This window comes from Aotus nancymaae, unplaced genomic scaffold (genome assembly GCF_030222135.1).
Source record: "Aotus nancymaae isolate 86718 unplaced genomic scaffold, 86718_ANA_hifiasm-v0.15.2.pri h1tg000058l, whole genome shotgun sequence".
NCBI classification, from domain to species: domain Eukaryota; kingdom Metazoa; phylum Chordata; class Mammalia; order Primates; family Aotidae; genus Aotus; species Aotus nancymaae.
The window spans coordinates 45,095,989-45,122,193 of NW_026988472.1; the positions used below are offsets into that span (position 1 = coordinate 45,095,989).

Genomic DNA, 26,205 nt, shown 5'->3' on the forward strand with positions numbered 1-26,205 from the left:
ACCCAGTAAAATATTTATAAATACCACCTCTTGGTGCTTTTGAATTCTCTCAAGGGTACTCTTTTCCCGAAGAATGAGGGCTTCAGATTTTGCTTGACAAGCTTTCTCAAAATCATTCTGGAACATGGCTAATTCCTTCTCATACTTCTTTTTCGCTTCCATTTTAATTTTTGCTATCTCGGTATCTTTAAAAATCTTCAACTGCAAATTGATCACAAAAAATTAAAAATACCAACTATTATACGATTAAAAACAGATACACGTTCTCTCTCTACATCTAGGTTTAACATTAATGCTCTGTCCAAATATATTTATTTCATCTTTAGTTTTATCTCATTCACTGTATTTGTAGAATTTACTCAAAATGCATAAACAAATGTCATCAGAAACAAAAAAAATATGTACAACAGTATAGTATCCCATTCTCTATTAAAAGTTCTAAATATTTTCCCAAATACCCAAGATTAAGACTTTAGAAAACAAGCAAAAACATCACTGTTAACAGTAACAAGATAAAGTTTACCTTTTGACACATTTCTGCCCGAAGTTGCTCTTCTATTTCTCTCTTGTATTCATTTAGCTTTATTTCTAAAGACTCAAACTTGACACGCTGAGGGTAAGCATCTGCAAACTGATCATCAATAAGCTGAAGCTTCTCAGCTATTAAAAAAATAACACATCAAATTAGGACATAGAAACATGGTCAGGTGCGTTAGATGCCAGACCTCTGGTTCAAAAGTAAAGAGTATACTTAGGGGAAAGCATAGGGATGTCTGCAGCTTACTTTGAAATACAAAAAAAAGTAAGATGGATGAATGGATGGACAGATAAAAATGAAGCAAGTATACTACAAATATAACAGTGGAATCTAGTGGTGGGTAGAGTAGCTGCACCACCTTTAGTGTTTACTAAAATTGTTTCAACTTTTCTGTATATTTGAAAATGTTCATGATAAAACATTAGAGGAAAAAGAAAGCCAAGAGTAGTTTAAGTCAGAAAGTACTGGAGTCTCTTTGTACTCTCTAAGTGCTAAGGCAGAGCGCTCTTTATTAAACTTTGGTTAAAGCTGACTTGCACATTCAAAATGATAACTTTAAAAGAATCAAAGATCATGTACTTCAACACCTCTCTTTTACAGATAAAGAACAAATGCTGATGTAGCTTAATAAGTGACTACATAACAGCACAACCAAGACTAAAGTGAGGTCTACTGACTATTTCTTCCATAAGTCCAGTGGTCCTCAAACCAACTACACAGCAGAATGCAAATCTGAACCCAGAGTACAATCTCAACCATGTATAACACCCACCAGAAAAGTATGCACAGGGGAAAAAGGCTGGCAGAAGTAGATTAAAACTTTGATAGTGTTTATCTCTGGTAGGCATGCCTTTAAACGTTTTTCCACCTACTTTTCTGCCCGAAGTTGCTCTGTGCAATGCTGTCCAATACAGGACTCTAGCCACATGGGCCACTGACACTTGAAATGTGACCAGACTGAACTGAGATGTGCTTTAAATGTAAAAAACACATGAGATTTCAAAGACTTAGTGCAAAAGGTAAATGTGAAATATCTCATTAGTATTTTTTTTTTTTTTGAGATGGAGTTTTGCTTGTTACCCAGGCTGGAGTGCAATGGCATGATCTCGGCTCACCACAGCCTCCGCCTCCTGGGTTCGAACAATTCTCCCGCCTCAGCCTCCTGAGTAGCTGGGACTACAGGCACGTGCCACCATGCCCAGCTAATTTTTGTATTTTTAGTAGAGATGAGGTTTCACCATGTTGACCAGGATGGTCTCGATCTCTTGACCTCGTGATCCACCCACCTCGGCCTCCCAAAGTGCTGGGATTATAGGCTTGAGCCACCACACCCGGCCTCATTAGTATTTTTTATGTAGAATACATGGTGAAATAATATGTTGGCTGTATTGGGTTAAAAATATTACTAAAACAAATTTCACCTATTTCTTTTCACTTTTTTCAATGTAGCTACTAAAAAATTTAAAATTATGTGTGTGGCTCACACTACTGAACAGCACTGCTTGATAATTAGCAAGTAATGTGTTTCTAATGGAATTAAACCTACAATTAATTAAAAGCATAATCATTATAATACATTTAACAAATTACTAACTTCTTACAAGTTACTGTTACTATTTAAGGAAGGGCCAAGAAATCCTCTAAGCACATCATTTTAAACAGCTGTTTCCCATCTCTACCGAGCACAAAACTGACGGACAGGATGGTATTGTAGACCAGCTGTACAGCACAAAAAGCTCTAGATCACAGATGGGAGAACTTGGACTCCACTATTAGTTCTGATGCAGACTGTTTCCAAGTTGCTCTTCCTCTGAGGACCTCGGTTTCCTCAACTATAAAATGAAGTGATAAGTCAGTGACTTCTCTAGTTCTTTGCAAAGCAAATAGTCTATAATCTTCTAACTTGGTGGCTGTGAAGTTAGAAAAGACATGAGGAAGAACCTTCCAATTAAGAGAGGTCAAACTCAACAAACAAGGAAGAATATGGCCCTTTGAATCCCTGCATAATTTGGCCAATGTAGCCCTGGCATTCATGAGGCTAGGAAATGACACTGGAGAGCGCTTCCTGGTCCCCCAAGAAGATTCCAGAAGAAATGAATTCCCTTGCTGCCTGCAGGCTGCATCCCTCCAGTTCAAGAAGCAGTCACACAGTATGGTAAATCAGGTAATTTTCTTCATTCAAAACAAAAACAGAACTGAAATTAAGAAGGCTATAATTACCCAGAGAATCTCTGCTAAATATCGAACTTGTCTGAGTTTCCACATTACAGCCCTCTTTAGCTTGATGATACTCTGCCAGTTCTTTTAAAAAATGCGTAAGAAAACCTAAAAAACATAATGCATACAGTTGTTTCAGAACTTTCAACCACTGCTGTTTATACAATCTTAGTTTTATGACAATATCATTTTTTACATTATATATATTTCCTTTTTTTAAGAGACAGAGTCTTGCTCTGTCACCCAAGCTGGAGTGCAGTGGTGTAATCATGGCACACTGCAGCCTCGACCTCTTGGGCTCAAGCAATCCTCCCACTTCAGCCTCCTAAGTAGCTGGGACTATTTTTTGTAGAGACAGGGTCTTGCTATGTTGCCCAGGCTAGTCTCAAATTCATGGCCTCAAGTAATCCTCCTGCCTGGGCCTCCCAAAGGGCTGGAATCACAAGCATGAGCCACTGTGCCCAGTCATATCTTTTAAGAATAAATCTGAGGAAAGGCCTTTCCAAACATGATACAAAACCTGGAAGGAATAAGGAGAAATATTAATCTAACTACATAAAAATTGTACATATGGCATAAAATAAAAAAATACACGGGGAAAAATAGTTGCAATACTATAGAAGCATAACCAAGACTAAAGTGATGACATTTTCATATCAAAGAACTCTTACAAATCAGTTAAAAAAAACAGAAAAATGGGAAAAACATTTGCAGGAAAAAAAGTCAAAGATGAACAAAATTTTTAGATACTAAATATGAATAAAATCATAAATGGAAATTACAATAAAGAAACCATTATTTTCCCTATAACACTGCTAAGATTAAAACTTTTATAATGCTAAGTGTTGACAAGGGAGTGGATATATAACTATGCTCATTCACTTGGGAGTGAAATTTGTCAGTGCTTATATATATTTAAACTGCACGTGCCTTTTAATCTAGTCATTTCATGTCTATGAATTTACACAGCTATACTTTCACAAGGGCACAAAGGGTGCACACTGCACAATGGTTACCTCTAACAGCTAAAAGCGAACAATGAAACAAACAAATCTCCATCAATAGGGAGTTAAATACATTGTTTAAAAATAGTCTATCCTGCTACAGAAAGATATATTGGTGGATTTAAAAAAGCAAATTGCATACAGTAGCTATAATATAATCCCACTTGATTATGTGTTTTAGAAATACACACAGTTTTAAACTCAAAGAATTCTAGAAGGATAAACAAGAAACTATTAATTTTAGTTATCAGTGGAAAGAGAGATTAAAGAACATGGGCAGAAACGGCTACTTTGTTTTCACTTTAGATCCTTCCAAATAGTTTGAAACTTTGTTTTAAACCACAAGCATAAATTATTTAAGAAATTGTTAGTTTCTTGGAACTAAAAACATTAGCTCAGCACCTTTTCCCCCACCCCCACCCCCACCCCCACCCCCTTTAGTGAGGGGATTAGAGTTAGATTGTTTTGTCACAGTCTGCATTCTATCCTGGGATTACCTGACCTAAATTTGCAAACATTAAGGTTCACTTTTTTTTTTTTTTTCACTGCAAATCCTACATTGCAAGAACTCAGGTTCACTCTTGATGATATAAAGCTCTACTGGTTTTGACATTGGCTCTTTTCATTCTCTTTACAGTATTTTTCCACCGGGCACAGTGGCTCACTCCTGTAAATCCCAAGACTTTGGGAGGCTAAGGTGGGCGGATCACCAGAGGTCAGGAGTTTGAGACCAGCTTGGCTAACATGGTGAAATCCCATCTCTACTAAAAACACACAAAAAAATTAGCTGGGTGTGGTGGTGGGCACCTGTAGTCCCAGCTACTTGGAAGGCTGAGACAGGAGAACTGCTTGAACCCAGGAGGCCGAGGCTGCAGTGAGCCGAGATCACGTCACTGCACTCCAGCTCGGGTGGCACAGTGAAACTCCATCTCAAAACAAAACAAAACAGTGTCTTTCACAGAGATGTTTTTAATTTTACTAAAGTCTAACTGATCTACTTTTTTCTTTCATATATCTTGCTCCCGGTGTTATATCTCATCATGAAATCCAACATCACATAGACTTTCTCCCGTTTTCATTTGGAAGTTTTATAGTTTTGCATTTTACATTTAGGTCTATGGTTCATTTTGAGTTAGTTTTTGTGTAAGGTACAAGATCTGTATCTAGGTTCATTTTTGTGCATATGAATATCCAATTGTTCCAGCACCATTTGTTGAAAAAACTATCTTTCCTCTATTGAATTGCCTTTGCATCTTTGTAAAAAAAAGAAAAAACAATTGACTTTTTTTGTGTGGATGTATTTCTGGACTTTCTAATTCTGCCCCTATTGATGTATGTGTCTATTCTTTTGCCAATTGCAGATAAGAATTTTAACTTCTGAACCAGATGCATTTAAAGAGACTGTGTAAAGGTAGCAAAACTATTTTTAAAGATAACGGATCTATAATAAGTACATAGATTTTGGGGGGTGGGGGTGATGGAATCTAGTTCTGTCACCCAGGCTGGAGTGCAGTGGCGTGATCTCAGCTCACAGCAACCTTCACCTCCCCAGTTCAAGCAATTCTCCTGCCTCGGTCTCCCAAGTAGCTGGGATTACAGGTGCTAGCCATCATGCCCGACTAATTTTTGTATTTTAGTTTCACCATGTTGGCCAGGTTGGTCTCAAACCCCTGACCTCAAATGATCATCCCACTTCAGCCTCCCAAAGTGTTGGGATTAACAAGCATGAGCCACCCTGCCTGGCCCATAGATGATTTCTTAATATCCCTTCAAGCCATAAATTACGTTTTGAAGTACCAGTTAAGCAAAAGATACTAGCTATATACCTTAGAATTATGCTGTCTAATATGGTAGTCACTATGCATGTGTAGCTGCTTAAATGTAAATTAAAAATTCAGTTATTCAGTCATACTAGCCACATTTCAAGTGCTCAATAGCCATATGACGCTAACAGCTACCACATTAAACAGCATACAGACATTTCCATAATCACAGAGAGTTACACTGGACAGTACTTAGAGTATAGAACACAGGATCATTTACCATACTGAACTTCAGTAGGGACAGTCTAGTTTGTGGTCAGCCCAGAATATCTTGTGTTCCAATTTATTTATCCTCTGCTAACATTACTACCAAGAGGCTTGGCGATTAAGTCACAGACTTAACGGCTGGCAGTAAGTAAGTATTCAAATGATTGTTAAGTTCTGAATGAACTGATGAATGAATGGGAGAATGAATGAATGTCCTTGTGGGGATAGCACTGCAGGCAACAGACAAAATCCAAGGGTGTACCAAAACAAAAGGACCATTACTAACAGATTATTTTAAAAGGCCTAAAGAACAACCATGCATCAAAGTCAAGTTGCCAGCTTATGTTCACGCTACAAAGACTATCATCAAGTCTAACCAATGGTCTGAAACCCACATTAGTTATGGACTCTATGAAAGGTTATTATCAAGGCCAAAATTAAGGCAATTTATCAGGTCTGTATAAACATTTAACAACAAAAGATATATAACACATTACTGAACACATCTCTCATTCTTTAAGGAAATATTAATACATCTAATACTCTATCAATTGTACTTGAGAGGGATACCTAGTATGCAAAGAACTTGGCCTAGAAGTTATTAGTTTTTTGAGGTTTTTTTTTCCCTGCGGAAATGTTCCCAACAGTGGGTATTTTTACTAACAGTATCTTTCAGCCTGTCTGGAAGGCCTTTGATACTGTCTGCAGTTTTATCTGAACATCTAAAAGTTATTACAAAAATGAAAAGATGGTGGAAATGACCTGCAGAAATCAAATAATTTAAATTAAATTTCTTACTCTTCTCCCTAAAAATTAGCTTCATTCTTTCAGAGGAAAAAGTACATAGAAAAGTGTTGCTGTTCTCCACAAAGATGACGGCTCCTACCTTTTTGGTTGTCCTTATCAGATCCTGAAATCTGTTAAAAGAAAATATTTTACTTTTATTCAGTTATTCAGTTATAATTAACAAAGCAAAGTAGATTACAGAAACTAAGCAATCTTACCAGTGATTTGTAGAGACTGGAAGTAGGGTTGATTTTAATGAGTTGTAATAGATCCTGCATAGTAAATACCTTAAGAAAAAAAGGTTACTAATTAGACATATTTTTATATCAGTGTTTAAATTAGAATATGTTTCTGAATACGAGATTAAGAAACATCCTTCAGATTAAATAAGATTATAACTATGCTAATAAGAAAAATTAAAGCTCTTTCTTATACTGTTAAATAAATTACTATAAACATATCAAGGTAAAAAGGAAAAAAAATCTTTATCATGTAATTAACTTCTAAGAACTTCGCATCAAAGATGACATGCCTAACAGAAATGTTTAACGCCTTACAGATGACACTGAAATATCTGATGAACCAATGAATACATGACTGAGTTCCTGGGTCAATCAATTACATTTTTTTGTAAAGTATTCATTTTTTAAAAATGTAAATAAATTTTTACTGTCCTTACAACCATCATTAAAATGTACTTAAAATATTATTAAACGGACATTTTGGGCACCTACTAAAATATATTTGTACTACAGTATATACCATTTACTATGTCTACTCTGCAAACACTGATATTATTTGTTTTCAGTTGGTTTTCCTTTAAACAATATATTCTGCATGGGCATTTTACATTAAAAAGTTAAGTTGTATGAATGGGATTAATTCCTGCTATATAATTACATAATTGACTGTTACACAATAAGCAAAAGTATGAAGTGATTACAAAGTTAGACAATGATGTATCAAAAATGAATTCCAGGCCAGGCACCATGGCTCATGCTTGTAATCCCAGCTCTTTGGGAAGTTGAGAGGGGCAGATCACCTCGGGTCAGGATTGAAGACCAGCCTGGCCAACATGGTGAAACCCTATCTCTAATAAAAATACAAAAATTAGCTGGGTGTGGTGGCAGGTGCCTGTAATCCCAGCTACTTGGGAGGCTGAGGCAGGAGAATGGCTTGAACCCAGGAGGCAGAAGCTGCAGTGAGCCAAGATTGTGCCATCATACTCCAGCCTGGGTGACAGAGCAAGACTCTGTCTCAAAAAAAAAAAAAAAAAAAAAAATTTTCCTAATGTTGATAAATAAAATTTTGTTGCTTATGATGAAATGCAGATTATTTAAGTTTTCATTCAAATGCTATACTAACCTTCTTATGTCCTTAAAACTTTGAAATATGAAACTTATAGAGAAAACAAAGAAAGTAAAAACATGAACGCCAAGAGTGAAATTTATTTTATTTTTGAAACAGTCTCACTCTGTCACCCAAGCTGGAGTGCAGTGGTGCGATCTCAGCTCACCGCAACCTCCACTGTAAACTATGGACTTTGGGTGATAATGATATGTCAGGCTGTGAGTGTGTAGGGGCAGCAGGTATATGCGAATTCTCTGTGCTTCCCACTAAACTTTGCTGTGAATCTAAAACTGCTCTGAAAAAATAAAGTCTATTAAAAAAACACATACATATCCACAGGGAAAGTTTGCTGTATCTGCCTTAAAATAATAAAGTAGGACTAATGTTCAACAGTAATGGTGAAGAAATAATAGTTAAAATCATCAGAAAAGTAGTAAAAAATAAAACAAGGCTTAATATTTGAGAACTTAACAGTTTTTTTAAATTACGTATTTCTCACTTAATTACAAAGCAGAGAAACATCTGAAAAAACTAGTGCAGAAAAAAAGCTCATTAGAGATCTAGATTTACCACCCTTTATTGTCACTTAAGAGTTAATTGACCTTGGGCAACTTAATTCACCTGTCCAGAGTCTGGTTCCTCAACAGCAACACACAAAACATCTGCAGCGTGTCTATCACAGTGCCAAACTTACTGTAGACATTCAGCAGGTTGGCAGACAACAAGGAGGATAGATTAATTACAGGTCTGAAACATTTAGAGATTCTATATATCACTATTTGACATAAGACTGAATGAGATGCCAAGAAATTAATTTCAAATTTAGTATCAACTTGTTATATAACAGATATATTATGTGCAGGTGCGATGTGAATTCAAAGAAGAACAAGAAATGGACCTAGTCAAGGAGCACTTAGCTATCATGGAGCACTTTACAGTCAGCGGCAGAGGAAGAACCTGCTAATAAAAAATTCAAAAACAGAAAAGACTTTACCTTTTCTTTTGCCAAACCACTTTCTGGAAAGAAAACAGAAAGTGAATATTCATAGCCACATCTTTGTAAGTGATCCGCCACTAAAGAGTTAGAGGCGCCTATTAAGAGGGAGCTGCCTTCCACTGAAACGGACCGAGGTTGCAGTTCTCCACTCAATACAGGGTGCATCAGCTCATGAATTAGCTGGTTTCGAAGTTGTGTCTAGTGCAAAAATACAAATAAAAAAGAAACAAAAGAGAAAGAAATTTCAGCATGATTGTTTCACTAGAGATATACACAGATGTGTTACATTCATTGGAAACCTTCCTTTTATTTCCATAATCGTTCTAGATCCATGGCCAGAAGTTAGGAACCTTCCCTAGCGCACTTTGTTTTACCCTGCAAGACAAGCGGCATAGAAACCCAGTGGGTTCTAGAAAAAGCTTTCCTTCCTCAGCTTCCAAGTGAAACTGGTGGTTAGCCAGATCTGCTTGTACACTCATAACTTCACATCCCTAAAAGCCCATTTCAGCAGCTTACGACTGGGATATTAGGTACAGGAAAAAATTCTGCCACCTCCTCACACCTCTGTGGACTATTGGAGAAATATAACCAAAATATTCAAGAACAGGGGACTGCTACATATATTACAAAAATATCCAAAGATAAGCCTGTTGCCACTGAAAATGAGGATTTCAAGAAAAGGAAACAGGGAAATGCTCACCACACAATTTAAATTTAAAAAGGATATATACACAGAATCTATCTACACATTTTAAATGTAAAATATGCTTTTGAAATGCATATTGCAATGAAAGCACGTTCAGCTAATCCTATTCCTGGCTGTTAATCGAAACATAAAGTATAATAATAGATACTTGCTGCCCAAATTAAATATTCATACATTTCAATATAGTTTAAAGATGAAATTTTTCATTCCCCAAACTATTATTAAGCAGTACACTAGCATTTTCTATATGGTGTCAATGTCCTTCATCCAAATGTATTACAAACCCACTTATTAATTTAGGAAACTGTAAGCCATATGTACAATACAAGCCTAATCTTACTAAAATATATAAATATTTCCTGCTCCTATCTTATTTTCAATTAATTATTTGAATATGCTTCTTTAAGACAACTCAAACTCAACATTTTCTCAAACGTTTTTAAGAGACTGTAATATTTCAGGTTATTCAAGAATATAAAAACGTTAATACACCAATACAATCTATGTATCATACGATTAAAACCCAAACCTTGATTGAATTTAAATGTGAACTACCTGTTACAGGTTACACTTGCAAAAGTTATGACACAGATACGCCTCAATCCTATACCTTGAGTATGTCCAGTATACCCCGATCCTTAAACGTCTGGTATAGTTTTTTGCGCAGTTCATCTTGACTCAACACATCAGCCACGGGGAGCATGTTGGACTAGAAGACAAAATGATTACAGGTTACTTTCGGGGCAGAGGGAAGGAGAATGTCTGAAAACAGACCAGTGGCCTCCGGGGAAGCCATAAGAGGCCTAGCGGGGAAAGGCGTTTTAACGAACACAAACAAGACTGCATTTCCGCGTGTCCCGAGAAGGGGCAGGTGTGTCTACCTGAGCCATCATCAGGCATCAGCTTTCTCCCGAGCCCGCCTCGGTCGCCCCGCCGTGGCCCGAGTTTAATGCCCAGCCCGGGCTGTAGGGCCAAGACGAGGGGGAATCCCTGCCTTCAGAGCCCTGCCTCTGTCCCGGGGGGTCGGGAAGAACAAAGGTGCTGAACACTCCCTGCCCCTCTCTCCCAACTAGGTTTTCTAGCAAACACACGAGCTTCCTTTCTTCGCGGTTCTGAGGCATGGATGAGGACCGTGACCCAGGCACGACTCAAAGGTGGCTGGAGGGCGAGGATCCGGAGACTAGGGACCGAAGGCGGCGAGGCAGGACCACCTCACATCCCAACCGCAACTCCCGGAGACCGGCTAACAACAGCCTTCCGGTCTGGAGAGCTAGGGCGCATGCGGTCGGTTGCCCAGTACCGGCCGGAAGCTCCACCTACATCTCGCGAGAGCACAGCCCAGGGTATCGCGAGAACTGCTCCGGGAATCTCGGCTGCGGCTGCGGGGCGCGGGTCTCTGCCGCGGGAACTGACATTGCGTTTACGTTGTCGGCCTCTTCTGCAGGTAGGGGATGGAGCGAGGGGGGGGGGTGGGGGCGGGCGTTTTGAGTCCCTGGAGGACTTACTCGGCCCTGCGTGACGCGGATGTCGGTCCTGTACCTCCATCCCTCCCAGGGGTGGCCGGGCGGGACCTACCGGTCTTCTGCCGGCTCATCCGCGCAGCGCTTCTACCTGCAAACATCCGCCCTCTCGGGAGCTTTGCTTTTGGGGCTCACTGGGTCATTCAGCTAACCCAGGATTTCTTAACGGAGGCACTGTTGCCTTTTGGAGCCGGAAGATTCTTTGTTTTGGGAGGCTGTCCTGTGCATTGTAGGTTTCGCTGTATCCTTGGTCTTTGTCAGTAGGACCTTCTCCCCCAGATGTGACAACCAAAAATGTCCTTAGACATTGCCAGATGTTTCTCGAAGCAAGATCGCTCCAGGTTGAGATCCACAGAGGTAAACGTTTTAGAGTACCCACTGTTGTGTGCTGTGAGGAAAGGTGAGCCAGTCCTCGTGATGCTTAAATGTCATTAGAAAGAAAAGAACCAAACCTCTCAGAAGCAGTAATGAAAATGTTACAGCCAGAAAATTGAACAATAACTAAGATACATTGTAGATCGGATAAAGAGTTCAAAGGGGAGGTGATTGAAGATGGAAGTGATCCAGATCATCTCTGTGGATAAAGTGTGACTTTATCATGGCCTTGATGGGTAGGATTCGGGTGGTGAGCAAAAAGGAGAACATCGCAGGAAGGGGGAAAAATGAGCAAAGGAATCATTAAAAAAAAAAAAAAGCCAGGACCCTCATGGGGGCAGTGAGGAATCTAGCCTGACTCCAGAGTTGTATACTGGGAATATAAGCCTTATAAGACCTGTGAGGACAAAACTGGATCAATGTCAGCTTTGTGTACAGCATGGAAGATGACTACAATGAGTTTTGATCTCTGGCTGTGAAAAACTTAAGTATTTAAGACGCAGTAAGAGTGACAGGACTTCATAGAAGGTGGAGAACCTGTAGTTTTTTGTTGGAAATAATTGAGAAGAGGCTTAGTTGGATTTTAAAGGATGGGTATGGATTGCAGGCAGGATCAAGGAGAACATTCCAAGCATGAAGAGAGAAATGATAGTAGCTCTGAAGTAGATACAGTCAAAGTGAATTTGGTAGAAAAAATAAACGAGTCAGCTGTAGCAGAAGTGGAACAATAGGGCTGAGAAAAGGTGTGGAGCAATGTGGGAATCCATTATGAATACTAGTACATGATCCGGTAGCTGAGACACATCAAGGCTTTTGAGTGGAATAATGAAATGATGAAAACAGTGTTCTAAAAAGATGTTGATATGTTGTTAAGTAGAATCACTTGTCTGCTTTTTTTTTTTTTAAGTTCCTGAAGACCCCCTCACTCCCACCACCACCCCCACCTTTGGTCCCACAGTTGAATACATGAATGTAATTAGATAAAATGTTCTCCAAAGACTAGCATAACTTCTAAGGGTGGGAGAATTGCTTATAATATTAATAGGAAAAATGTCACATTAGAGACCTATCAGTAGTATTGCCCCTCCTCATTGCAATAGACATGTCCCATGCCACACCAGTTTAGTCTCATGACCCCAGGTCTATGGAACAACTGAAACCACTGCTGTCAGGAGCACGGGGCAGTTTTTCTAGAAGCTCTTCTATAGAGGCTGTAAAGAGGTGTGCTATAAAAATGGATGTTTTTGGAACTGGAGTCCATGAGTTTTATCTTGCATTTGTTTGCAGCTTAAGAGAGGGGACTTCCAAGCTCACTGAGCATCCGTCCACTCTGGCACTGGTGGTGTTCCAGCCACTCCTTAGTTTCTAGTTTCCCAGTGACTTCTAATGAGCAGCCCTGGATTTGGCCTATTGGAACAGTTCGGAATAAGTCTGTGTAGTCCAGAGTCAGCAAATACTTGGCCCTCCTGCAGGCACTGCAGTTCCCCAAATCCATAGCAGACGTGGATAACTGATCACAGCATTCTTTCCTGCTGACCACACTTAGTCTCAGAATCTTCTTCAGCACCAGTTCCTGGCAGTCACTACCAGCTGATTAGAATTCACTCATGAGAGGAAACTCATTTGCCATTCCCAGCCAAGTTCCTTCTTTATTAGATAGCTTATCGTATTTAAAGATAGTACTGTGCTATACCTCGTTCCGTTTCCACCCCCAAAAGGTCTTCCCACCCCATTTAAACCTCCTCAGTTCGTTCAATTGCTCTTGTCTCCTTTCCAGAGCATTTCCTAGCCTAGATCCTGCCCTCCCCTCCCCTGTAACACACAGTTATTGATCGTTTTACAATATGATTCCCAGAACCAAGTACCTTCCCCAAAGATGATAATGTTATTGAAGAGGACATCAGCATTCTCCCCAACCTTGCTCTTAATGCCACCCAGAATTGCATTAGCTTTTTTGACAAACCTATCAGACTTTGCCTCTTACTGAGCTTGCCGTAAGTTAAAAGTTTTGGGTTGATGTAGATGAACTGTTCTTAAGCTAGGTTTCCTTTGTCCTGTTGTCGTACAGTTGATTTTTAAGCCCAATTACAGGGCTTGCTTTCTTATCCTCTTAACTTCTATCTTGTTAATTTCACCTAACTCTCCTAGCCATGGCGATCTTTTTGAATCCTAACTTTTGCCTTCTAATAAATTAGCTGCCCTTGGTGTTATCTTTGAATGTGATAAGTTGTCTTCATTCAAGTTATTAATTCAAATACTGAGCTAGACTAGGTTAAGACCAACCTCAAAGCCTTCCTAGAGACCCTGTGCCATAAATTGACACGGACCACACAATGTTCTCCGAGTATTGACACTCAAGTCAGCTATGAGCCATCCCTCATTCAGCAAATAATAAGTGCTTTTTGGGTACCTGGCACTGTTGTAGCTCTAGGGATACCACAGTGAATGAGACGAATGGTGAATCTGCTCTTCGTGGAGGGCACCATTCTAGCAAGACTGTATTTTCACCCAGCCTCCAGGTCTCCAGTTTGTTCTTAGATAGATAACAAAATATTTCAGAAAATAACTTACTGTTTACCTGCTGTATCTCCCTTCAGAAACAAAAAATGTAAGTTTGGCATGACTTGTTCTCAGTACAGTAAGGAGTATGTGAACGAATAATTATATGTTTTTATCTAAGGATTCACATTAAATGAGTTAATGTAAATAAAAGTACCTGGCATGGCATCTGACTGAAAATAAGCATTTAATACATGTTTCTGTTGGTGTTCTAGTCGCTCTGAATGTACCCTATTATAAACTAGGAGATAAGCCTTTTTCCTGTTTCTGAAAATAGAAATAGCATTTAACCTAGTGGATAATATGGCACTTTTCTTGCAATTTCTCAAATGTCACTGATCAGAAGTTATGCAATCACATTTGTTAATCCAAGGTATATAATTTGCCAGGACCTGACAGCTTGGATTTATTGAAATGTCTAGATGTTTTCTTAATATACCTGTCTTGAGGTTCGCAGCCTGCCTAACCTTGTTTCTTCCATGCTTGCTGTTTGAAACATCATTTATTTTAACAGAGAAAATGGAAGTCAAGCAGATCAGCATCCTCCATTATTTCAGTGTGTATCAATCACCTGAAGCAGTTGACCCTTCTCCCTTTTTCCTGATCTTAGCCTAAAAAGCCTTTTTTTTTAAAAATATATATCACACACTTCAACTCGTGGTAGGCCTCCTTCTGATGTTAGCTGATTTCTGGTCCCGTTTTTATGTTCATTACCAGTGTCATACTTCTTACATCTTATATGTGGTCTCTTTAAATTTAAGGTAGTCAGCGAGCTTTGAATCACCAAGTTGATTTCTTTAGTCTTCTCCCTCTCAAAACTCAGGTTTCCCTAGCCACCGAGGACAGCTGCTGTTTCCACCACAAGTGAGGGTCCAAACAAGAATCAGTTTCCTTGTACTTTCCAGCTTCTAGAGGCCTCCTGCATTCCTTGGCTGTGGCCCCTTCCTTCATTTTCAAAGCTGTCAACATCACATTGCTATGACCATTCTTCCGTCACTTCCCCCTGACTTTCCTCCTTTGCGTCCCTCTTCTACTTTTAAGGCCCTTGTCATGACATTGGGAAGACATCGTCTTACTATCTTAAGGTCAGCTAGTAAGCAACCTTAATTCCTCTTTGCCATGAGCCCTAACATACTCACAAGTACCAGAGATTAGGATGTGGACGTCTTGGGAGAGGGGCCACTATTTTGCTTGTTCACCTCAGCTAGACGTTTGGAAACCAGCCTGGAGTCTCCTCTTGTCCTCAATTTTGCAGTTTAATCTATTCCCAAATTCTGTGTAGCTGCCTCCTCAACACCTCTGGGCCAAGCCCTCCTTGGAGATGCTTCAAAGGCGGTGGGAAAATCAAGCAGACCATACCTACATACTGATGCCAACGCAGGTACTTCAGTCACGGCAGTTGCTTTTTTTGTATTATCTATTGGAATTCTAAGTAATACTTGTTTCGTGAGTGAAGGGAAGGTGGAGGAAGTCAACAGAACTTCTATAAAATGTTTGGAATCAGACCAGGCATGGTGGCTCACGCCTGTCATTCCAGCACTTTGTAAGGCCAAGGTGGGCAGATCACTTGAGGTCAGGAGTTCGAGACCTGCCGGGCCAACATGGTGAAACCCCGTCTCTACTAAAATACAAATATTAGCCGGGCATGGTGGCGCATGCCTGTACTGCCAGCTACTCGGGAGGCTGAAGCAGGAGAATCTCCTGAACCCAGCAGGCGGAGGTTGCAGTGAGCTAAGATCGTGCCACTAGTTTGGAATCATTGATCTAGACCTGCGCTGTCTAGTACTGCAGCCACTAGCTACACATGGCTATTTATGTTTAATTAAAATTAAATTAAAATTCAGTTCTACAGTCACACTAACCACATTTCTAATGCTCTCTAGCTCCCATATTGGACAGCACATATGTAGAACATTTCCGCCCTCGCAGCAAGTTCCATAGATTGGACAGTGCAGAATCCTAGTGTGTGTCTCACCTTTGCCCAGCATCCTCAAGTATTTGCTAAGTGATTACGGCTGTTTCCCTCCTGAGACAATGGGGTCATTTTCTCCCAGGGTTTTCAATTCTTCCACTTGACCTGTCAGTTTTTCCTTGGCAGAATTGCATGAAAAGCTATAGCCCTTCTTGCTTCTTCAGCTGTTTACAAAATCAAGTAATTGCAGCTCAAGTCAAGCACGGAATGTATATAAAGAAAGCTCTGTCTCATCTTCTGCCCAGCTGGGTAGCTAGTAACAGCACCCTCATGCAGTCGATCTTTTGAGTTCCCTTTCGGTCTTCCCACTGACTTAGCACTATGCTGCTTGCCCGTTCGTGGCTTTCCATATAGGGTTGAGTGTGGGGATCCATGTTATCCCCCTTATATATATATGTACATGTATTTCCTTCTGCTGCTTTGTGTGCGTGTGTGTGTTGCTGCTGCTGCTGCTGCTTAAATGTGCTGAAGAAAGTAAGAAGCCCTTCCCTTGGCAAACTCCAGCTCTGAAATCTAGTCCAGCAAGAATTCATGATATCATTGTTTACTTTGTTCAAATTTCAACTCCCCATCCTTTCTGCTTTCACTTTCTCTGGAGAATTATTGCCAGTTCTTCTAGTTTTGCATAGCTTTTGTCTCATTCCTGCTTGTCTTTGTTATCCACTTTTTCTATTTGGATCTTTTTCTCATCTTTACCCTAAAACAGGGGCAAACATTTTCTTTAAAGGGCCAGATAGTAAATATTGTTGGCTTTGTGGGACAGCTGATCTCTGTCACAGGTGCTTAACTCTGCCACTGAAGCCTGAGCGTAGCCTTGGATGGTCGCAAGAGGATGGGCAAGGCTAGATTTGGCCTGCAGTCTGTAGTCCCCTACCCCTCCACCCCCGCCCCAAAAAGCATTTTAAATCCTACTTCATCATGCCAAGGGTCTACTATCTGCCTTTTCTTCCACACTCATTCTTCCAATTCTAGACATAAAAGTGCCAGCTGTGCCTTGATTTCCTTTGTAAAATGTGTCATTCATTAGCAAGTACATATCAGATTTCTTCTGATTTCATTGTGTGTTCTGTGTGAATCAGCAGAAGGCCCAATGATACTTGATAAGTCTTGGCTTCTAACACACCTCAGATGTATGTTCCAGGAGATTGACTGTAACTCCCAGTTTACTTGATTTCCACTCTGTGTTAAGAAGTTACTAGTCACCAATCCCAGTGTGCATAGTCTTCCATGTTATTCTAGATAACATTAATTGAGCAAGTACTGTGAGTCAGACACTGTGCTGGGTACTTTACATGCATTAGTTTGTGTGATCCTCATAAGTGCACCATAAGGTGCTACAGTGTTATCACTATTTCACAGATGAAAAAACCGACATTAGGAAATTAAGGACTGCCTGTGGTCACACTGCCAGTAAGTTAGCAGAGCTAGAATTCAGCCTAACTTTGTTTGACTCCAAAGCCCTTGTGTTAAAAATACACATGGTGGGATTACCTTGCCCCTAAATCCATCCATACCCGGACTCATCTGTCATTCATCTAGATTTCAGTTATCTCTGCTAAAAGCCATGGAATCACTTATATTTTTCTCCCAGTTTCTCGTAGTTTTCTTTCTTTTGCCAATCTGTTGAACTTTTTTTTTTTTTGAGACAGGGTTTCATTTTGTCACTTAGGCTGGAGTGCAGTGGTGTGATCTCGGTTCACTGCAGCTTTGACCTCCCTGGGCTCAGGTAGGTGATCCTCCCGCATCAGCCTCTCAGCCTCCCAAGTAGCTGGGACTACAGGCACACACCACCACGCCTGGCTAATTTTTGTATTTCTTATAGAGATGGGGTTTCACCATGTTGCCTAGGCTGGTCTCGAACTCCTGGGCTCAAGCAATCTGCCCACCTCAGCCCTCCAAAGTGCTGGGATTATAGGCGTGAGCCAGTACACCTGGCCCAACATGTTAAACTTAGTTCCAAGATCTCTCAGTACCTCAGAATCTTCCTTTATGGATTATTTCTTCCATCTTTTCTAGAATACAAAACTCTTCCTTTCTTATAAATTAGTGTATGAAGAGGCATATCACAGGCTCTCGGATTTGCAAAGACATATATTTAGAGCACACATACTTCAGGTAGAAAGAAGACAGATACAGCACAGGCAGTCTGCAGATCATTGGTACCGTGTCTCTCCTTTCTAGGTAAGTAACATGACGTAGAGTTGGTTTTAGCTTCCCCTAATGGATGCCTCCTGGAAATTTCTAAGGCAAGCTAATTACTTCCTTGGTCTTCTCACTACTCTCTATTGTCTTTAACTTACCACCACCCTCTGTTAATCCTTCTTGGTGTCAGTGCTAGTACTAACTGGTCCAGTCCAAGTGAAGCCCAGCTTACTTCTCTAGACACTCAGGGCCCCTTGAGCTGAATGTAGCATACTTTCAGATCATGAAAATGTCATCTTTGTGATTTCATGTTAGAGGTCTTCCAGTTTCCTCATGAAAATACATTGGATTCTACAGGACATATTACAGATACGTAATTTGTTTATTCTGGAAGCTATGTATTTTCGCTAATATACTGGAAACCATGCCAAGCTTAGTGGCATCTTCCTCTACAATGTCAGGTTTAAGTTAAACAAAAGAAGAATTCTACACTTTCCATTAGTCATTTTTGAATTTCAATATTGACTACTAAAAATATGTACTATTTTTCACTTCATTAGGAGCCATATATTGAAGACCATGTCTGGGAGCTTCTACTTTGTAATCGTTGGACACCATGATAATCCAGTTTTTGAAATGGAGTTTTTGCCAGCTGGGAAGGCAGAATCCAAAGTACGTATGAAATCTTAAATTCCATAAGAATTTTTATGCTATTGTAATGATATGGTATAATATGGTTTTAGAACTGGAAGATCTGGACAGATCCGAGGTAACTGAAATCCAGCACAGTGAAATGAGGCTTGCTCTAGAGTCCCACAGACTGATAGAATCCAGCCAGGGAATGTCCTTGGAGTTGTTTATTCATCCTTTAATTCAGCACAGGCTAGCATGATGCTCTGGCTTTCCCAGCATACTCAGTTCACTATGTCACCACCAGGAATTGCTGCTGCTTAAGCACATAAAAACATAGTTCACCTGTAGCAGGTTGCTGCCTTGAAATGCCATGAAAGTCCAGGCTCTTTCCATGAATCACGTTTTTCATCAGGACCTACTGGGTTAAAAAAGACCCTTACTTCCCTGTCTCCTGCTGCCACTGGGTCTGCAGCAACTTGCTTCAGCAGCCTTCTGCAGCACTTCCTGGCTGGGTTGAGCCTGCATGCTCCCCTCCCCAGTGACGCCTTGGCTGTGCACAGGAAGTTCAAGAGCAGCACCAGAGGTGATGCCACTGACTTTCTTGTCAAGAATGGTTCCAAAAACCAAGCTTGGCTTGAAAACATATTGCCATTAAGACCCGTAGGTTTTTTTTTTCTGATACAAGGAAATACACTGTATAGTTAAAAAAAAATTATCATCCCAAATAAAACCATTTGGATATTTTTTTTTTTTTTTTTGAGACAGAGTCTTGCTCTGTCACCCAGGCTAGAGTGCAGTGGCGTGATCTCGGCTCACTGCAACCTCTGCTTCCCAGGTTCAAGCAATTCTCCTGCCTCAGCCTCCCAAGTAGCTGGGATTACAGGCGTGCACCACCATGCCAGGCTAATTTTTGAGAGAGACGGGGTTTTGCCACGTTGGCCAGGCTGGTCTTGAACTCCTGACCTCAGGTGGTCTGCCCACCCTCCACCTCCCAAAGTGTTGGGATTGCAGGCGTGAGCCACCATACCCGGCCCAGACCCATAGAGTTTTGACATGAAAAGAGCCCAGTCCTTTCCAATTTCTGTTCCTAATAAATTGCTGACAAGTTTGCTATGTTTCTCCCAACCTCCAAAAATTGGCTTTAATGTCCTTTAAGGAATTGATGTTAATTGTAATGCATAATGTATGATACTTTTCAACTATTCAGGTCTTGCCACCAAAATAAGATAGGCATTTGTTTAAGGGATTATCTACAAGGTGGTGTTGTGACATTATTTTCTCATATTATGAGAACACTACTCATTAAAACTTGTTTTGAGGCATCTCTGTACCAGTATTGCTTTGTGGGATGCAGCTACTTGTATATAATTTCTGTGCACTCTACTGGTCTTATGGTGGACAAAGCATACAAAAAAATACTTGGTTGCACAACTTGATTTTAGTTCTTTATCCTGCTACCACTTACCTTCTTAAAGCATTTCGGTTTGCTCTAATCCTTCAGAATTGATCATCACTGTAAAAGAAAACACTGCTGTGAGCCAGACACAAAAACATCCATTTCTCTAAGGACTCAACTTAGCTTTGTCATGGCAACATGAGTGAAGTAAAACATGCTTTAACTGTGCCAGGGATTCCAGGGCAACGGGCCACCCTCCTCCAGCCCAGGCATGGGAACAGCCTCCTTGGCAAGGAGACCGTCTCGGTTTTCTGTGGCTGTTGTAACAAAGTAACAAAAACTGAGTGGCTTGGGACAGCAAATTTATCGTCTCAGTTCTGAGGACCACCACCTGAAATCAAGGTGTCAGTGGGGCCATGCTCCCTATGAAGGCACCAAGGCAAGGATCTGTCCAGGCCTCTCTACCAGGAATTCCTTAGCTTGTGACAGCATAACTCCAGTCTTCATGCGGCATTTTTCTCCGTGTGCATCTCTAAATGTTCCCTTTTTCTAAATACCCCAGTCCGTTGGATTAGGGGCCCACCCTACTCCTCTGTGACCTCATCTTAACTAACCGCATCTGCAACAACCCTCTTTCCAAATAAGGCCACATTCTGAGGTAGTGTCACTTAGGACTTCAAATTTTGGAGAGGAAACGCTTCAATCCGTAACAGAGGTATTCTTTGAAAAATGTGTTTTTGTTTTTGAGAGAGAGTTTTGCTCTCATCCCCCAGTCTGGAGTGCAAAGGTGTGATCTCAGCTCCTGCAACCTCTGACTCCCGGGTTCAAGCAATTCTCCTGCCTCAGCCTCCTGAGTAGCTGGGATTACAGGCATCTGCCATCACACCCAGCTAATTTTGTATTTTTTGAGACCGGCCTGGCCAATATGGGGTTTCACCAAAAATAAAAAAAAAAATGGGGTTTCACCATATTGGCCAGGCTGGTCTCAAACCCCTGACCTCAGGTGATCCGCCCACCTTGGCCTCCCAAATTGCTAGGATTACAGGTGTGAGCCACCATGCCTGGCCAAAAAATGTATTTTCAAAGAAACAATTACATTGGAGTAAAACTGCATTCCAAGTTGTGAGTTCCCTCTTTGCATTATGGTCAGACAGTCCCACCTTCTGTTCACTTAAGCCATTTCAGCCCAGGAATAGGACACTCCCAGCTCTAACAGGACTGTGTCCTGCTGTTGACACAGGCAACTGCTCACAGCTGGGGCTGAGCACCACCTCCCACTACTCCCAGGTCTCGCTGCCATGTAAGCTCCATGCACTGGAAAGAGGCCCCTGGCAGGCTGTTACAAGTGCTATTTCAACTATCTCTACTGCTTACCTGGTGCTGCTGTGCAGGAAGCCAGGCCCTCTCAGCTTCCTCCCAGACCTTGAGGCCTGGTGTGAATAGCACCTCTTCTTCACAGGATCTTGTTTTTTAAACGTAGTATCCTTTTTTTTTTTTTAAATGTTTAAATGGTTACAGAATTTGGTAACATCCTTCTTGAAACATGAAAAAAAAATTTCTCTGGAAAAGATTTTCATTAAATGATTTTCTATAAATCATCTATGTACACATTTATTAATTGGCTGTTTCTGTTCTTTGAGATTTAGATATCAAATTTAAAAATAGAATATGAAAACACATCTTTTATAAGTCTCATGACAATAATGAACAAAGTAAAAGCAAATGTTTTTTCTCCACAAGAAAACCATCTATAGAATTTACAGAATGAAATGTCAGCATTCTTGATGCCATATGGAAATGTTAATCTGTGGTTGCTCACACTGTCATCTAGGACGACCATCGTCATCTGAACCAGTTCATAGCTCACGCTGCTCTCGACCTCGTAGATGAGAACATGTGGCTGTCGAACAACATGTACTTGAAAACAGTGGACAAGTTCAACGAGTGGTTTGTGTCAGCATTTGTCACTGCGGGGCATATCCTTACCTTTTTAGTAAAGATAACTAAAGTTTGGGTTCACAAACTAGAACAACATGGACAGATGCCAGGCTCTGAGTTTGTAGACTTCACAGTCAGGTGAAAATGTAAAAGTTTCCATTTATGGGGCTACTTTTCTTTTTTTAGTAGGGGAAAACATTTTGTTTAACAGCAAATTTTAAAACTAAGTCTCATGCACAAAAAAGGTTTATCTGAACCATATCAAGGGTGATTTTACTTTATGTTAATTTTCTAACTCTGAAAGCCTATGTTCTCTTTATGATAAAACTAAGCTAATTTTAAACCCAGTTTATGTATTCAACTTTTCCATCACAAATATACTGCATGTGACTGATTTGAAGAATATTGTATCAATGAACTGGTTGCTTTTTGTTTTTCATTTCTAAGAAAGATTATGCCTTAATTATTTCACATATGAGATTTATTATGCTTCATGACATAAGACAAGAAGATGGAATAAAGAACTTCTTTACTGATGTTTATGATTTATATATAAAGGTATGGTATGTTCTATAATTTTTAAAATCTGATGATAAAGAAAGCATTCGACGTTTGTCAGGAAACTGGCCTACTGCAGTAACTCGCTCAGGCTGCAGTTTACCTTTCAGACTAGCTTTCCCCCATTAGAACGATCTCTGGCAATTCCCTCTGCAGGTAAGTCTTCATAGCCAGGTGAATACGTATTTAGGAACACAACTCATTAGATGACTGTGAAGGTAAATTGGTTTCATTCTTCACCTTTTGGTGCTCATAGCTGATTTTATTAAGGATCCCTAAAGAGAGCAAGGAAGCAGCCTATATAAGGGAAAATTACTTCATAATTTAATCTAAAATGTTCCCATCTACTTTACAAATAAGTTACAGGGCAATTAATAGAAGTTACAAACTGGCAGGAAGTGATTTTTACATGATCAATTAGCCACTCAAGAAGAATGGTACCACTTCCATTTCTTGATCTTGAAAAATAAGATAGTGATAGGACGTCACGGTTACACTGCAGTACTAACAACAGTATGTTGTTTTGTTTTGTTTTGTTTTGTTTTGGAGACAGTCTTGCTCTGTCACCCAGGCTGGAGTGCTGTGGCATGATCTGGGCTCACTGCAACCTCTGCCTCCCAGGTTCAAGCGATTCTCCTGCCTCAGCCTCCCAAGTAGCTGGGACTACAGGTGTGCGCCATTATACCCAGCTAATTTTTGTATTTTTAGTAGAGACAGGGTTTCACCATGTTGGCCAGGCAGGTCTCAAACTCCTGACCTCAAGTGGTCCGCCCACCTCAGCCTCCCAAAGTGCTGGGATTACACGCGTGAGCCACCACGCCCAGCCAGTATGTTTTTAATAATTTAAAAGTTCTATATTTGGACAGGATTTCTTACATATCAGCACAGTAATAAAATTTAACAATATTCTTAGTCAGAGGTAGTAAGTAATATTTAGCCCTCTTATAAAGATGAACAACGTCAAGTGATTAAGGTATAAAAATCAGCAATGCCTTTCCTCATTAGTGATTCCATTTAATAATTTTCTCTCCCGTGTTATGATACACTGATTACTTTGGCTGAGAAGCTGATCATTTAGCAGCTTTGGTTAAAGGAGAGTATTAAAAACCTGATTGTTAAAAGATTACCACACAAGAGTAGCTTTTTCTGAATTCTGAGCTCATGGCAGACTTTTTTTGCTTTATGTAGCCAAAGGGCCATACGGATTAATCCATTTATTTATAATTAATATGAGTATTTCACACACAGGGTAAATCCTCAACGTTAACTTACACAAGCAACATTAATCATACTGCTATTAGTTTTGCCACAGGTACTTCTCAAAACCAAAACACCAAATTAAAAATTTCCTTAAGAGGATGTTAGTATTTAACAATGCAGCATTTTCAATGAAACTTCAAAATGTGGTCTTTAGACTTTTGAATGTCTTTGATGGTTTTTAATTTAAAACTTTAAAATGATTTCCTTCCAGAGACCTATGGTTTGTCAGCTTTTTTGCTTGACTAATACTTTCTTCTTTCCTAGTTTTCAATGAATCCATTTTATGAACCCAATTCTCCTATTCGATCAAGTGCATTTGACAGAAAAGTGCAGTTTCTTGGGAAGAAGCACCTTTTAAGCTAAATGCAGGAAATTTTGAAACAAACGATGTCACCACAATGGTGTATACTCAGGAATGTGTACATTGTAAGTTACTTGGTTAAATAGCCTGGAAAACTTTTGTGTAGTCTCAGCTTATCTAAACCTAATGAAATTCCTTTTATATTTAAAAATTGTGTTCTGTCTCATGTCACATATCAATTGGTATTTCCTTGTGAACAGTGTTATTTATAAAGAGCTCGTTATCAAAAATAAGTATTTTTATTTAAAAATTGGGAATAAGCTTTTGACTTGCCCAATTCAGGTAGGTTGATCTTTTGCTTTTTTGAGATGGAGTTTCGCTCTGTTGCCCAGGCTGGAGTGCAATGGCGCTTTGCCCTCTGCAACCTCCGCCTCCCGACTCAAAGCGATTCTCCTGCCTCAGCCTCCCAAAGTGCTGGGATTACTGGTGTCAGCCACCATACCCAGCCCAGATAGGTTGATCTTAATGTAACAATCTCAAAACAAATGTCATAGTCAAGATTTGGTAGATAGATTGAAAACTAAATATTTAAAACTAAAATATTCTGCAGTTGGGAATGAAATGTGATAGCACATAATAAATGTTAATTTATTTATACATTTAGAGATGTTATAAAAATGTATAGGCAGTATACACAGCACTACTCAAGAAGCCAAAGAAACACTTGTGCAGTGCTAAGTGTCACATGTTTGCTTCTGCCAGAGGCTAGGAATAGTGATCCTGCTATAATGTGAGAACCTGGATCCATGTTTGTGGAATAAGAGGATGGGAGCAGTTGCAGGCCACAGTGAAAGTCATTGTTTCTGTCACTTTATATTCTGTATTTCCTTTCCCTCAACCTGTTGATACCAGTACTTATAAAAAGTTGTAAGGCAATTTTTAGGATTGTTGTCAAAGAAAAGCTTGGATTACATTAACATTTGTCTCAGCCTTTTAGGTCATACACCAGAGGGGGCTGGGAATGGTCTCTTTGTTCCTATAAGATCTTACTGTAAAATAGTAAATGTCCATTGAAAAGCAAGTAATACAACCTTTGCTAATTGGGAGCATATGAACAAGTTTGTTCCATTCTGACTAACTTTTGAGCAATTCTAAGCTTTATCTTGTATACTTGTGAAATTGCTACCATCATCTTTATCCTATTTATTTGATTTCTTAAATAAAGATGTTTGTTCAAGACTGTGGTCGTTTAATATCCATTTTTAAAGTGCCGCCCACCACAACTGTTTTTACCCTATTTCCCCTATTGATATCTACAAACTAATATGATATCTTCACCTGTTATACAGAGCTCAGATTGACTCAAACTAGATACCAGAGCTTTGGGAGCAGAAAAGGCTACATTACTCATCTAGAAATCTAGGAGTAATTTCAGCAAACCGATATTTTTTTGTATACGGTTAGCCTCCCTTCAATGAACATATCATCCAGAAGGCTGTGATGACAGCCAGCCAAGAGCAGCAGGGTGAGTGACAGCGGGAAGACTTGGCTCAGCTGCACAACAGCCTGAAAATAGCCTTTTCTCCAGGCTGGTGAAGGTGAGGTAGTAATACACTCACATACTTCCTGTGAGTATATTACTAAAATGCCAAATTTCATGTGTGACTGAGTCTTTCTTTGAAGGAGCTGGAAGGGAAGTGGAACATTGAGGGGGACCTCCAAGGTAGGCTGCAGAGGAAAACATTGCAGGCGTCAAGGTGTGGAGAAGAGCACTGGGGCATGTGGGTAGAAATGACAGCTGACAGATAGGAGCTGATCATGAGGAAAGCTAAGCTGGCAAAGCTTGGATCTGGTAGGTGATGTCCCTTGACGGTTCTGGAACACAAGAGCAGTGGGGTGAAGTCAGCCTTAAAATCAGGCTCT

General features: G+C 40.0%; 2 protein-coding genes across 4 annotated transcripts in view; one reads left to right on the plus strand and one right to left on the minus strand.

Moving 5' to 3' along the window:
• Positions 1 to 10,875, minus strand: part of OFD1 (OFD1 centriole and centriolar satellite protein) — a 33,049-nt gene extending 22,174 nt beyond the window's left edge. The window contains exons 1-8 of one of the 3 annotated variants that reach the window (XM_012434958.3): positions 10,720 to 10,875; positions 10,239 to 10,337; positions 8,920 to 9,120; positions 6,794 to 6,862; positions 6,676 to 6,706; positions 2,759 to 2,863; positions 524 to 660; positions 28 to 201 (exon numbers count right to left, since the gene is read on the minus strand). In XM_012434958.3, the coding sequence (XP_012290381.2) occupies positions 28 to 201; positions 524 to 660; positions 2,759 to 2,863; positions 6,676 to 6,706; positions 6,794 to 6,862; positions 8,920 to 9,120; positions 10,239 to 10,337; positions 10,720 to 10,749 (846 nt within the window). In that variant the 5' untranslated portion in view covers positions 10,750 to 10,875. Of the gene's footprint in view, positions 1 to 27; positions 202 to 523; positions 661 to 2,758; positions 2,864 to 6,675; positions 6,707 to 6,793; positions 6,863 to 8,919; positions 9,121 to 10,238; positions 10,338 to 10,509 lie in introns of those variants that run through there. The other 2 variants (XM_012434967.3, XM_012434971.2) reach the window with 2 other exon arrangements.
• A 108-nt stretch (positions 10,876 to 10,983) lies between these two features.
• On the plus strand, positions 10,984 to 25,522 carry TRAPPC2 (trafficking protein particle complex subunit 2). The gene is made up of 5 exons (XM_064364513.1): positions 10,984 to 11,072; positions 18,757 to 18,868; positions 22,057 to 22,200; positions 22,635 to 22,721; positions 24,246 to 25,522. The coding sequence occupies exons 2-5, from the start codon at positions 18,776 to 18,778 to the stop codon at positions 24,342 to 24,344; spliced, it is 423 nt and encodes a 140-aa protein (XP_064220583.1). The 5' UTR covers positions 10,984 to 11,072; positions 18,757 to 18,775; the 3' UTR covers positions 24,345 to 25,522.
• The last annotated feature ends 683 nt before the right edge of the window (positions 25,523 to 26,205 follow it).